This window comes from Bombyx mandarina, chromosome 09, assembly GCF_030267445.1.
Source record: "Bombyx mandarina strain Sakado chromosome 09, ASM3026744v2".
In the NCBI taxonomy this organism is placed as follows: domain Eukaryota; kingdom Metazoa; phylum Arthropoda; class Insecta; order Lepidoptera; family Bombycidae; genus Bombyx; species Bombyx mandarina.
Genome location: NC_143216.1, coordinates 231,978 through 246,024, shown reverse-complemented (window position 1 = coordinate 246,024; position 14,047 = coordinate 231,978). Strand labels below are relative to the sequence as shown.

At 37.9% G+C, this 14,047-nt stretch overlaps 2 protein-coding genes across 3 annotated transcripts in view; one reads left to right on the top strand and one right to left on the bottom strand.

The window, feature by feature from the left end:
• The first annotated feature begins 507 nt into the window (after positions 1-507).
• LOC114253162 (MYCBP-associated protein) lies at positions 508-3,166 on the top strand. The gene is made up of 2 exons (XM_028187924.2): positions 508-1,017; positions 1,926-3,166. Exons 1-2 carry the CDS (start codon positions 518-520, stop codon positions 3,163-3,165), a joined length of 1,740 nt encoding a protein of 579 aa, XP_028043725.2. The 5' UTR covers positions 508-517; the 3' UTR covers position 3,166.
• A 2,440-nt stretch (positions 3,167-5,606) lies between these two features.
• CAH3 (Carbonic anhydrase 3) overlaps positions 5,607-14,047 on the bottom strand; it is a 32,732-nt gene continuing 24,291 nt past the window's right edge. For both annotated transcript variants that reach the window (XM_089729617.1, XM_089729616.1), the window contains one exon: positions 5,607-5,999. In XM_089729617.1, coding sequence (XP_089585743.1) covers positions 5,874-5,999 — 126 coding nt within the window. In that variant the 3' untranslated portion in view covers positions 5,607-5,873. The remainder of the gene's footprint in view (positions 6,000-14,047) is intronic.

Here is a 14,047-nt window from a genome sequence, read left to right as displayed (position 1 = left end):
CGACTATAGCAAATTGAAAAAATTCATTAGATGCTAATGTTAGATAAAAGAAAACGCACAGGAGAATGTGAGTCGAGGAAAGAACATTCGCAGGGTTCGATCTAGTTCAATCTGAGTTTCCGTATCTACGGCCCCATGATGATTTAATATGAACCAAGCTGAAATGTATTGGTGTTTCAATTGTTTGGGCCTTGCCAGATGCAGCTTCCTTGAGCAATAAATCTTGAAAGCGAAGTTCACTCTGCACGGTAAGCGTGATGCCTTTTGCTTTCACTTCAAACGCTTAGCGATACATAGCTAAACGTAATTAGTTCATTCCTCTATCTCTTTGTTTTGAGTTTTTTTTTATTCATTCATAAAAAACTTCAATAAAACTTTTACCACTGTATTCAAAGATAATGTAATTGATGCTTTTTCTTATAATCAATCAATCATAATCTAAACAAAAAATTGACATTGTAAATGTCATCAAAGTACATGCTTAGAGATATAATTGCATACTATAAATAGAAGAAAAATGAAGAGCATTAAAACTATAAAAGAATTTGAAGAAGAATCAAAACCGGATCCCGAATTACTTTTGTGGGAGAAATGGATACAGGTACGAAAAGAAGAAGCAATGAAAATATCCAAAAAAGTTAAAAGGCCACAAATAGATTTAACAATGAACTTAGTAGAAAAAGTTAGAGAGGAACGAGAGCGTAAAATAGCATTAGAACATGCACAGATAGATAAGAAGCCATCTTTGAGAGGAAGTCTTTGGGAACAGCCACTAAGGTTACACCAGACATGTGAGTGTGGGCCCATTTATGAAGTCCAAAGAACTGCAGCAGAAGTTGGTCGTCCTCATATTGTAAAATACATTGGTGTACCGCGTCATATACAAGAGGAGGAAAAAGGTTTAAAAGGGGTTTCGGAAAGAAATAAATGCAAGAAACTGGATGCAGATTACCAAAGATATAGAGAAAAGAAAGAATTCCTTTTAAAAGATAAATTAAAGAAAATAGATCCCTATAGGTACGGTTTACTGATTTTTATTTATTATTTATTTATTCCAGCTTTTCGAATTCGAGATCGCCTCACTAGTTTCGTGGTCAGTGATGCTATCTATATACTGCGGGGTCCTGGCTTGATTGCCGGTTGGAGTCATAATTTCATTGAGAAAGATTATTCGAGGTAAAGGCCTCGTGTCAAACATAATTTAAAATTCCAGCCTGGGGCTGTTGAATCTGTAGCTTTTTATTATTCAGAGGACCAGAATGAGAATAGTATAGGTCTATGCGTAAGCTATGAATCCCGTGATCCGCTATCTTACGGTTAATAGCGACCTACAGCTACTACAAGCGACTGTTGTATTTACCCGTCACCAATACCCAGCAGCCGTCCGGCGTCCGTAGAAAATTATTACGTTACGTTGCGTTGCGTACTGTTTACAATCCAGAATAATACAACGGTTTAAAAAAAAAATTTTTTTTAAGTTATGTTTATTGCCTTTTTTGTAGAGGGAATCCTAACAATGTTGTACACTTGCTTCAGGTTAGCTATGAAGTTTTCATTTTCTTTATTTTTCCTCCCTTCCTTTCAATTGAGCTATCATAAAACAAAAGATATTTGGCAAATGCCGAAATGCAATAACAGTATTTTTGAGATAAGTTTACATTTATAAAAGTTTTGAACGTTTTGACATTTGAATATTCGAACCATTGGTCTATCGACCAATTTCACTCAATCGGTGGAAGATTTCCCTTCATCGTTACCTCTAAAAAATTATCAGCCCCACCACTTGACTATTTAAGCTACTACATATACACCAGTTGTGATACTTTGATATCGTAATACCTTTTCAAAATATATAAATAAATGTAACTAAAACACTTTCCAATATAGAAATGTAGATAATGTAAATTCTCCGGAATATTTTTCAGGCCAGAAATAGATGGTTTGTTAGTCATTGGTAAGAAACCTAAATCTCCTCCACCAAGAAAACCTAATATACCTTCCATAACAGTAACATCATCCGCTAGTCGCTTAGAAGACTTTTCAAACATCTACGCGGTTCGAATTAACAATACAATAATATACAAGGATCTTCCTGAACAATGCGTGGAACATTTCACAAAAATGCGGAGTGAGTGTTGGCACGAGGATCGAACCTCTTGGAGTTATTACTTTAATGCGCCAACCAAAATTGCCAGTAGAACTAGTTTGATGCTTGAGAACCTTGGGACAATCTCCTTGAGATATTGTTGGAAGAAAATAAAAAAGACAATACCATTTATACCCGAAGATTATTATGAACAAGTTTACTTCTTCAATAAAAACGAAAATGTTCTACATCCAGGGCAAAAAATAAACATTAATTTTACGTTTTTATCTAAAAAACCTGGAGTTTTTAGTGAATTTTGGGAACTCAACTTTTGTAATATATGTTTCTTTGATACACTAGCTCATAAATTTACCTTAAATTTGTACGCTGATGCTGTTGAAAATATCGAAGAAATACTGCAAAAGACTGGTTCCACAAAAAAATACATTACAGATCAAGTTTTAATTGATTATATCCGCAAGATATTACAAGAAATACTCATAAAATCTACGGAAGAACAATCATTGAAGTATCCTTATAAAGACAAGTTATTGGAGGCGGATTTGTTTGTGATGAAAAATCCGGTATGCTTCTATCATCAAACACAAGTTATGAGGATGAAAGAATTGTTTTCAGAGATGTTACCGAACGCTCCATGGGACTTGTCCATAACCACTTGGAGGGCACTAATTATGTCTAAAGGCTTTGAAGAACGAATGACTTACTATGAGCATCTGAAAGAGTCTCATGCTGAGTTATTAAAGCCTTGGTATGAAGGCGAAGATTTAATGAAGCATAAGTATCGAATAACGAAACATCTTTTAGGTCAATTGGCTGATAAGCTTGATGAGGAATATGATAGGTTGAGAAAGTTTTGGGTACACGACAGCAATATTTCCTTGAGCTCAAAAGTGCCAGTGACGGAAGGAACTTTAGCCGTCGTTGAGTCTGAGAAGTTGAGAAATATTTTCTATCTACACGTTTACGACCACGTCGCAATTACTGTCGAAGCTTTTTCTGGCATCCTCAGTAGCTTGGATTTGAATCGATGGATAGAATTCGATTTCTGTCGGACGTGAAGAAGCCTTAGTAGTTAAAATAATTTACAATATCTAAAACCATCTACACGATTTGTAGATAAATGAAAATAAATTTGTAAAAACAGACTTTCGTTCCTTGATTGTTCGATTATGTATCCCCATCTTCCTATTGAATAAAATAATTTTGTGAGAAGCACCAATAATAAATTTAGGACTAGGAGCATGACAGTCGTTCGTAATCGAAAATGTAAATTTATGTTGAAATTACATTTTACTATCAAAAATATAGATAGACGACCCGCCCTGTTGTAGTTTTGCTTGGCTACAGGAGCTCATTAGCCGCATGACGTGGACGTGACGATGCACTCTGAGACGTAATGTCCAGGTCTCACTTGCTTTAAAGATGACTATCACATCCTCAATAGTCAAGAGGAACGATTGCTTCGTGGCAACACTGGTCAGGACGGTGGTACCATATATACGCATAGTCTTGATACAAATTTGGAAACTGTCGTGGCCTAAAGGACGGGTGCATTCGTATATTGTTATGCAACGGTGGTCAAAACCCGCAGGCGGGTACCAATTTTTCTAATGAAATACGTACTTAACAAATGCTCACGATTTGACGATTGACTTCCACGGTGAAGGAAAATACCGTCGTGTAATAAAAATCAAACCCGCAAAATTGCAATTTGCGTAATTATTAGTGGTGGTACGACGTTTTGTGAGTCCGCACGGTTAGGTACCACTACCCTGCCTATTTCTGCAGTAATGCGTTTTGGTGTAAAGAGTGGCAGAGCCGTTTTACTGTAAAAATTGAGACCATAAAATTCATGTCTCAAGGTTTATGGCAGCATTTACGTTGTAAACACCTATAGGCTTTGTTAATACCAGGTAGGCCGTGAGCTCGTCCAACCATATAAGCAATAAAAAATATGTTACAGCAATAAAATTATTAAGGTATAAAATTAAAACTTCTATTACGGTTTAACCACATGCTTAGTGCTTAGAACAATTCAGTGGTTAACCTTTCATCGGATCTGAGTCGGCGATTCTGACCCAGTGATAGATTCAGCGAAGCACTGCTCTTGCTAGGCCTAGTGTTAGAAATCAAGTTAGCCCCGTGAGCTGACATACTAGCTTTTTTTTTTTTTTGTCAGGAGGAAATCGCCGGACTTCCGCCCTTTTCTGGGGATACTGGGCGGGGTATGTCAGAGTCGAACTGACTAAAACCTCCTGTCGCTCAACAACCAACGTCCAAACCTCGCATGAGACAGAACTCATGACAAGGCAAAGGGGGGAAAGTGAAGCGTTTAGTGCGGAGCACATCTCTCCCATCACCCTCCCCCTCGGGACGCCGGACTGGCGGTCGTCGGCGCCATGACCACCAGCCCTCTCGGTCGGCAGACTGTCCGAAGCCCGCCTAGATGGCGCCGGTTAGAGTGGGTTACCCTACGGAATACCCCGCTGGGCCAGAACCAGCGTGGGTCGAGGATAGCCGGGCTTCCATCACCCGGATGCTCTTGCGTAAAACGCGTGCAGAGCAGCTTGCACGTCGTCTTCTTAGGCCCCCTCGCCGGTCCCCAGACCGACATGTGAGGGGGACCCGAAACACTTAGAGGGCCAGGGCTTGGGTGAGATCCGCCTCCCTGGCCCCCGCTCGACGGTGGCGGGATTGTGCGTCTCTCACGCGCCCCGCCGCCTCCTTCTGCGAGATGGTGCACTCGCAGAAGTCGAGCATCGCCTTCCACGACTCGTCGTCGCCGAGCATCGATGCCACAACACTCGGCAGCGACAAGTCGGTTCCTATTTTTGCGACGAGGACACGGCGCCACCCCTCCCATGCGGGGCAGGCGACGAGCGTATGCTCTGCCGTGTCCAAGTCGCAACCACAATGGTGGCACTCTGCCGTCGGCTCGGCTGTGATCCGGTGCAGGAACTCACGGAAACAACCATGCCCAGTGAGCACTTGCGTGAGCCGGAAAGTGAGGCGTCCTCTGTAACGATTCACCCAATCCACAAGGACCGGGCGAATCGCCTCGACGGTCCTACGACCAGCCGAAGGATCAGCCAGCCGTCTGGACCATGACTCCAGCTGACATACTAGCTAGTGAGTAACTGGAGAAGCCCCATAAGCTACCAGAAATTCGTTAGAAAAAAGGTTTAGTTTTCATGTTATTATTTTCCACGTTTTAATAGTAGTTTTCTGTAATTAAAATTATTAAGCAATGCCGTTCAGTGCACCTCAATTAACTCATACCAGTGGAGCTTTGTTAAATGTTCTGTTCGCTTTCGATGAACTCTTAAAGACACGTAGAATACTCGTATACCTGTATATACAAGTGACATGCTTCATGCACACGTAAAAATGTACATAGTTATCGTAATTAATATGTATAAACTACCTACCTATATGATTTAATAATTCGAACTTTCAAGTAGGTAGAGTCATTGTAATAAAACACAGCAAAACGCAAAAATAGATAAATAGTATTTTATTAAACTTAAACGAAAACAATAATTTGATTAATCTATTAAATTTCGTAAGAGGTAGTGCGGGTTGCTATAACGAAAACGTTATAAACATTTCAATATTTAAACAAATTACAGTAAACTTAATAACGAACCGAGTTTTAATTGGTGTGAGTTTATTGTTAATGCAAAACGCTCACACAAACAGAATACCCTTACGTCATCATTTCACTGTTCTAGTTCTTGTTTCATTGATCGCAGAAAATTTGTTGTTTTCAGAGTTTTGACCTAACTTGCTTAACGTAAATAACGGAGTGGCCCGGCGGGTGTCTCTGGGTCGGACGAACGTTTCTCTCAATGGGTTGACTGTCCGGCCCTTCAAGTTGTCGAAGTAGACCCAGCTGGGAACAAAAACGCTCTCATAAAACAATGCATTAGGTCAAGTGTAAAAGGCATCATGAAGCAATAAAACTAAGTAACGTTTTACCCTAATTATTTCTCAATTTTATTGGTGCCAGTACAGCATTCAGTGTTGGCCTTCAACATTTTTTATAACTGCGAACAAGGCATACGCGGTCATACAGCCCCAAGCTAGGTTTCCCTGTACTGTGGGACACGGAGACTGATATATGTAATTATGTACGTTTAAATAGATACATAATAATATATAGATATTGAACATTTAGATAAAGAGCAAACAAACTTGTAAATCACACGAATGCTTGCTCGATGTGGGAATCGAATCCACGACTGTCGGCCCACGACTCTCGGCAGGAGCACAAACTTCTGCCAACAACAACCAAGTCACCCAGTCAGTTGCACTTTAATTGATGAGATTACGACTGACCACCAGCCTACGTAGTTTCATACAATACTTATCTAGTACTCATATCCTCATCTATTTCTTATTTTAAATACCCAATATGTAGTACCGTAGCTTTTAAGAACTGGCAATATGCCAATATTGAAAATTAGGATGGATGGGTTCCACCATTAGCTAAATCTGCTGAAAAGCCTCTTTGAGGGTAGTATAACTGATGCAACGATGAAATAACAATTTGAATGTTCTCTCCCAAAGAGTGCAATGATGGTCGGGCAGTGCCGGTAGTTTGGTATAGCAACCGGACAGATCTTTGGGTGCCATGGTGCTTAGTTATTACTGAAGTTTGTATAAATTGATACCACAACGAAACATCCATGTTGAGGTACTAGATCAATCTCTTCATTGCATTAGAATCTATAAAACTGAACATAATATTAATCCACGGGATGACAGTAAAGGACTGTCTGTTTGTAGAAATTATACTCGTACAACAAAAACCTGTACTTCACTATAAAGTGGGTTGCAAAAACTAGTAAAAAAAAAAAAAAACATACGTGTGGCACTCGGGAACTGCCGCGGTAAAGCTATTGCATAGCATTTTTTATCAACTTATGCAATTATAATTAGACAATGATAATTTAATATTAAAACAATAATAAAACAAGACCACGCTATATTAAACATTAATAAAAGCAAAACATTAACAGCTGTCCCCTTCACACTCATAAGCTAGACCGTGCGAGAGAGAGTGGGCAGACTTTTCATGATGCGCATGCAGTGTGACGTCACGCCACGCGCTTATTCACAAACACTACACAAGCGCAACGTGTGAATGTGTTGAACGCGAGCTGCATGGTAGGGTTAGATTTTTTTCGTTACGGAATTTCATGATTTGGTCGCCGCGCTCAAGGCCCGGGATCAAAGCTATGCAATAGCTTAATAAAACTCATGTTTTTAATAATGTAATCAAATCAAAATCTAATCTTTTTTGTATAGTCAGACAAAATGTTTTGTACCAACAAGCTGTCAGTTCAAATACAATATTACGGATTACGTTCACGAAATTGTAGGCTTTCTGTTAGTTTTCTAAGGAAAGTGAGTGATCCATTGACGAGCAGCGAACCGACGGCCTGCTTAGTTTTCTCCATGTTCGTCGGTTCGTTTTGCTATTTTATTAACAAACTAGCGGCCCGCTCCGGCTCCGCTCGGGTCTTTAACAAAAATTTCAACGATGTTTGACGTTGTTTTATTTTTTTAAATAAAATAACACTTATTGCGGCATAACTACCTATATAATAGTTAGATATATGCTGTCGCGATACTTTTTCTAAATAATGATGTGTCCTACAAAGTTATAGTACATTATTTTATTCTATCATCAATCGTTTTCGCAGGGCACGCGATGTAAAGAATATTTTAGATAATTTTTTACACCTTGGGTTACATTATTGAAGTTTTAGTAAGGATCCTGAAATTTTTTTTCAAATTTTTTTTCAAAAAAGATTATAACCTATGTCACTCAGGAATAGTGTAGCTTCCAAGCAGTGAAAGAATTTTTCAAATCGGTTTAGTAGTTTCGGAGCCTATTCAATACAAACAAACAAATCTTTCCTCTTTATAATATTAGTATAGACTAACTCAATGTGTGGCCAGCGCAATGAAATCAAATTACAAAGTACAACAGAAGTACGACTAGCCTTTAAGAACAGTTTGCAGCTCGCCTGATGTGGCGATCTGGGCCAGGAAGGTCAAATATCTGGAAGTCACCCTGCATTACTCAATAACCTTCCGTCCTCACATCAAGATAGTCCTCGATCACGCCAAAACGGAGTATGCTGTTTTTTCGTAGTGAGGTAACGCTTTACAAAATATGTATCCAGCCCATCATGAAATAGGCAGCGTGGTGGTGTCTATCCGAGCGAGGGCACAGGACAACCCTTCCACCGATACATAATTAGACAAATTTTAATTTTTCGGATTTTATTTTTATTCGTGCACCTTGCAAGTCATTTGTCGATTAAGTACATATTTAATTGGATAAATCCAATTATTTAATCTTTGTATAAAATACTTAATAAATACTTAATCGACAAATGACTACTGAAATTTATTTCAGTAGATACCTAAATACTTAACCTCTTTTTTCCGGGCCGGGGGCCGAACCTCGCAGGAGGTTCCCGTGAGGCTCCCCCGCGCTAGATAATGTGGGAATGAGGGATTATTTTTTAAACTTTAACATGACGTTTCACCCTCATCAGGATTGCGAGTTGACTGACCTTAGATAGGCTTCTATTTAATTAGAAATAAGAATCTCCCAATAAATCTAGCTAACCATAACCGCGCGTGAGGGATGAGAATGAAGCTGGGGTGGTACTTTGTTGGGAGTTGTCATACGATATTACAATTAAAAATCAGCCGACACGAGAGAACACCGTCTGGCAGGCCTCGTGTATACTAAGGTTCATAAAAATATTAACTTGTTACGGCGATGAGTAATCTGTAGATGAACACTATTTTCAGTTCACATTAGGATAATCGTTTGACCGCAACGATTTCGCCTACCTTACTCTCCATTTAAGAATGAAAGTAGGGGTTACAGCGTTCTGATTTTTACAATACATCAACAAACAGTATATGAATATTTATGTTTTCAGGATGTAGTTACCGCTGATTCCCATCTTTTATCATTGCGTGTTTATACATTTGGTCACTCAGTCGGTAAATCGATGATGTGGTACGAATATTTTCTTTTAATTGTAAATACTGCATCAATCTTCCAGATTTCCGGACGTGTGCGGAGTGTTTCTGTATGTAAACAAAAATTCCAATAACCGGCGCTCGAGATTTGTGTTGTCTACCGATGCTATTCTGGTTTTGAATGTTTTGACTAAACGTTCTGCCAGCCCGTTTGTCCGAGGATGATATGGAGATGATGTGACATGTAAAATGCACTGTTTTGTGCAATATTCTTTAAATACATGAGTTGTAAATTAAGGTCCATTATCGGATATAATAATTTTTGGTGAACCAAATGTACAATTTATGTTATCTAATGTAAGACAAAGCGTATTTATTTATTTATTTTGCTTTTTTGGCTGATTTATTTGCTTACATTGTGTAATCTAGTGTTGACGTGTTTCATAGGTCGTATTTTCACCCATTTGGAGAGAGCACGCACAATACCAACCAATACCATATTTCGAACGTTCCAGCAAAGTCGATATGGATTCTCTCCCATACTTCTTCTGGTATGAACCAGGAAAATACAGGAAATTCAGGGTTTCAAGGACGGATCTGTTGGTACCTGGTACATTTCTTGACAAATAATTCTGTCTTCGTCAAGGTTAGGCTACCAGATATAGTAACGTGAAAGTGCTTTCATAGCAGAAATGCTAAAATGTTTTCGATGAAGGTATGTAAGAATGGCTTCTCGGAGTGCTGTAGGTGTAACGATGCGTCCTTGTTTCATAAGTATCTTATTCTCAACAGATAATTCAGTCACGTTTCTGTAGAATGGTTTTATTTCTGGATTGTATCCTGATTCTCTCCAGCCGGTTTTTAAATTTTGACAAACTTTTGTAAGTATGATCTTTTGAAGCTGTTTTCATAAGTAACTGTTCTAATTGGTTAAGGTCAGTCATCCGAGTGCTTAAAAGACGTAGTTCATTTTATGTACAAGCCCTTCTACCTCGGAGGGTTCCGTTTCAGGGTTTGATAATCTAGAAAGGCAATCAGCTAACGTGTTATTTTCACCTTTCTTGTAGTAAATGTCATATTGATAGCTTCCCACTACTAGGGCCCATCTTACCAATCTGTTATTGGCTAGTTTAGGAAGGTTGCGGCGTGCTCTCATAATATGTTTATGAGGCTTATGGTCGGTAACTAGATTAAATTTCGTTCCTCTCAAGTACAAGATCATTTTTTTTTATATCAAATACAATATTGCTAAAGCCTCATGATCAATAACAAAATATTTCATTTGCGCTGGTCGGAAGCAAAATCAATTGTTCTATGTTCGAGTCCTGGTGGAATAATACTGCACCCAATCCCTGTCCTTTTCGGAAGCGTCACATGCTAAGTAAAGGGGACGTTTCTCGTCAAATGCAATCAATTGTTGTGAAGAAGTTATGCATTTCTTTGTATCTTCAAATATTCTGTTTTCATGATCATGATTTCGTGAAGATGTGGTACAAGCCGATCGTAAAAGTTATTCCTAAAAATGATCGTAGTTCTTTTGTATTACACGGTGCTGGGGCCTTGGTTATGGCGTTAATTTTGGATTTGGTTGGGTGGATGCCATGTTCATCTATTATATGACCTAGGTCTGATCCTGTAAAAAATTACATTTCTTTAAGTTAACTTTCAGGCCGGCGTTTTTTAAGTGATTGAATACAATAGGTAAAGTTTGTAAATGTTCTGAAAGATCTTTCCCTGATATATGTCGTCAAAATATATAACTACATTGGTGCTATCGTCTAGCAGTTTAGCCAGAAAATGTTGGAAAATGGAAGGAGCAGTCAATACTCCCAAAACCTACTGTATTGGAAATACCCTTTATGTGTTGACAACGTCAAGTACTTTTTCAAATCCGGTGCTATTTCAAATTGTAAGTATTACATGCGTCTTTAATGTCTATTTTTGAAAATAATTTATCGTTTGCGAGATTTTGGCGTAGTTGATCGAAAATTGGAACTGGGTGTAAATGTTTGATAAGTACTAGATTAAGTGTAGTTCTGTAGTCTCCACATATCCTAACTTCTCTTGTAGATTTCAGAATGCTAACTGTGGGTGTAGCCCATTCAATAGGTGTAATATTAGGATCTACTTTTCTACTATACCCGCTGAGATCAGACTCTCTAACTCTCTTTCTATATTTTTTCATGTTGAATTTTATAGGACTTGCAGGAAGGTGGATCGGTTCAATTTCTGGTTTGACATGTATGTTTACGTAATAATTGTTAACTTTTCTTAGGTTTCCATCAAAGAGTTGTACATGTTTATTCAGTATTTGTCTAAGAGTTCTCGCTGTTGATGTTTTGATGGAGTATACTGATTTTGGAAACTCCATTTCAAAATCTTCACTCCAATGTAAGCCAAATAACATTGGTTTGGCTTTTTTCATTACGAAAACAAGTAGAAATATTTGCAGTCCGTCGACTTCGACTGTCACTTTTGTAATTCCCTTTGTTTTATGTTTGTGTTGCCCTATGCTTTAAGTTTCGGGGCGGTTTGTAAAGATAGTGATTCTAATTTTTCCCATAATTTTGTGTTTATTATTGGATACGCAGAGCTGGGGTCCCAATCCATAGTGTAAAGTATGTCATTGATCCGTACATCGATTTGTTTGCATTCTCTCTTACGTTTACCCAACACGCTGCAGATAACATTATCATCGCTTTCTTCCTCGTTATTACTGATAGATGACGATGATGATATTGAGGACCTATGAGGTCTTGTTATTTTTTTAACTGAATTCGGCTCCCTTCAGTGTAGCTGATGTAAGCCCGCACAGCGTAAACAATGCATTGGATTTAATTTCGTCTTATATTTTAATGTAATGGTACGTTTTTTTGTTTCGCTCTTATTTATTCTTTTAATACATGTTTGTGGTGTGATTTATTCTGACTGTTCTGTGGATTGATCGATTGCAAAAATTGTTAGAAAGTTACTTCTCTTGGTATTCCGTCAACCATTTGAATTAAATCAGGCCATCTTTGTTTCAAGTCGATTTCTAAATATTGATGATTCAATCCAGTGGCAAAGCGGTTACGTAAATGTCATTCCAGGAAGTCATTAGTGTAGTCAAGTCATCGTGGCCTTACGGATAAGACGGTGTTCGAATCTCAGGCGGGTACCAATTTTTCTAATGAAATACGTACTCAACAAATGTTGACGGTTGACTTCCATGGTGAAGGAATAACATCGTGTAATAAAAATAAAACCCGCAAAATTATAATTTGCGTAATTACTGGTGGTAGGACCTCTTGTGAGTCCGCGCGGGTGGGTGCCACCACCCTGCCTATTTCTGCCGTGAAGCAGTAATGCGTTTCGGTTTGAAGGGTGGGGCCGCCATTGTAACTATACTTGAGACCTTAGAACTTATATCTCAAGGTGGGTGGCGCATTTACGTTGTGGATGTCTATGGGCTCCAGTAACCACTTAATACCAGGTGGGCTGTGAGCTCGTCCACCCATCTAAACAATAAAAAAAAAAGTCACAATCCCGATTAAGACTTTATAATATGTTTACATAGTGTCCTATCGTTTCATTTTGTTCTCTAGTGCAGTTCCAAAATTCTGTTAAGGCTCGATACCTCGTCTTTTTTATGCCATAAAAGTCTGATACAAATTTTGCTGTATGTGGCTATATCGTCAGGATATAATCGCTATATAATCAGGAGTTAAAGCTACTTTTAATTCTTGGAATATCTCTGGTGTTAGTAAATTCAGAAGCAAATCTTTCTGTTCGCTGTTATCGATATCAAGAATTTTGCATTTGTTTTCCAAAAAATCAATGTGATCGTCAATTCTGAATGTATCTGGGTTGTATTTACCCATGTTGAAATTTTTGATTATACTTATCTTGTTATCCGTACCATGTTTTGTGATAAAGTCGTTCGTCACGCTCTTGGCTGTTGTATTACAAACTGCTTGTACCAACAATTTCAAGATTTGTAAAATCTGCTTTTGCTGATTTTGTTATGCATGTACAAATAATGTGAACTGTTCATCAATCATCTTAATTTAATTTAACTCAATATAATAAAACAAGGTTTTTAAGACATAACGTAAGATATAATAATAATAATAGATGGTAAAATAATAATATGTTAGAACTATAATTTAATAGATAGAATATGGAAAATAAGGATACAACATAAACCCAATACAAATCAGTAAGATTTCAAGGTTAATAAAGTATCAACTTGTTGTAATACGTCGAGTACTGCTCTGTAGAATGCTACTGGTTGTACTACTCGTACTAGTAGTTTTTAGAAACATAAAACATTTTTAGGCATCATTTTAACATTACAACTGACGTGATTTTGCGACACTTCTTATTGTGCCGATTTATATATAAAATTACACCACGAATAATCGTTAAACTACGAGTATAAAAGAATAGAGGTAAATTAATCAATTGGTCTGGAGCCGAGAAGTGCCTTATTATTATTAATTATGTGATCATAAGCGACATTAAGGAGACTAAAATTCTTAATTAATGATCGTTATTCAACGTTGCGAGATGTCCAATTCCCTGTCAATTATGTCCGGGTCAAAGCTAAAGATCTTTAAATCTTTAGTCCTTCTCGAACAGAACTATTTCACGACAAGAGAGAGCAGGACAATATTATAGACTTGGGATTTTTGGAATTATTAATGTTGAGATAAATTAGGCTGTCCATCTACAAAAAGTCATTAGCGAGTGAGTATTTTTTATATTTTAGAAAAATATGTACATATTTCCGTAGAAAAATCAGATGCGACAGTTATCCGTGTTCTTTGAAGTATCCATTATAAAATTGAAACGCTCATCACGTTACGTCATCATCACACACAGAATACAATATACTATTATAATATGCGATTTCGAATTTGTGAGCTCCGAGACACGAGGCACTTACGC

Bases quoted from the DNA above. Each gene is read 5' to 3' on its own strand.
- LOC114253162 (XM_028187924.2), top strand. From the start codon at position 518: ATGAAGAGCATTAAAACTATAAAAGAATTTGAAGAAGAATCAAAACCG. The intron at 1,018-1,925 runs GTACGGTTTACT...AATATTTTTCAG, and splicing joins AAGAAAATAGATCCCTATAG to GCCAGAAATAGATGGTTTGT.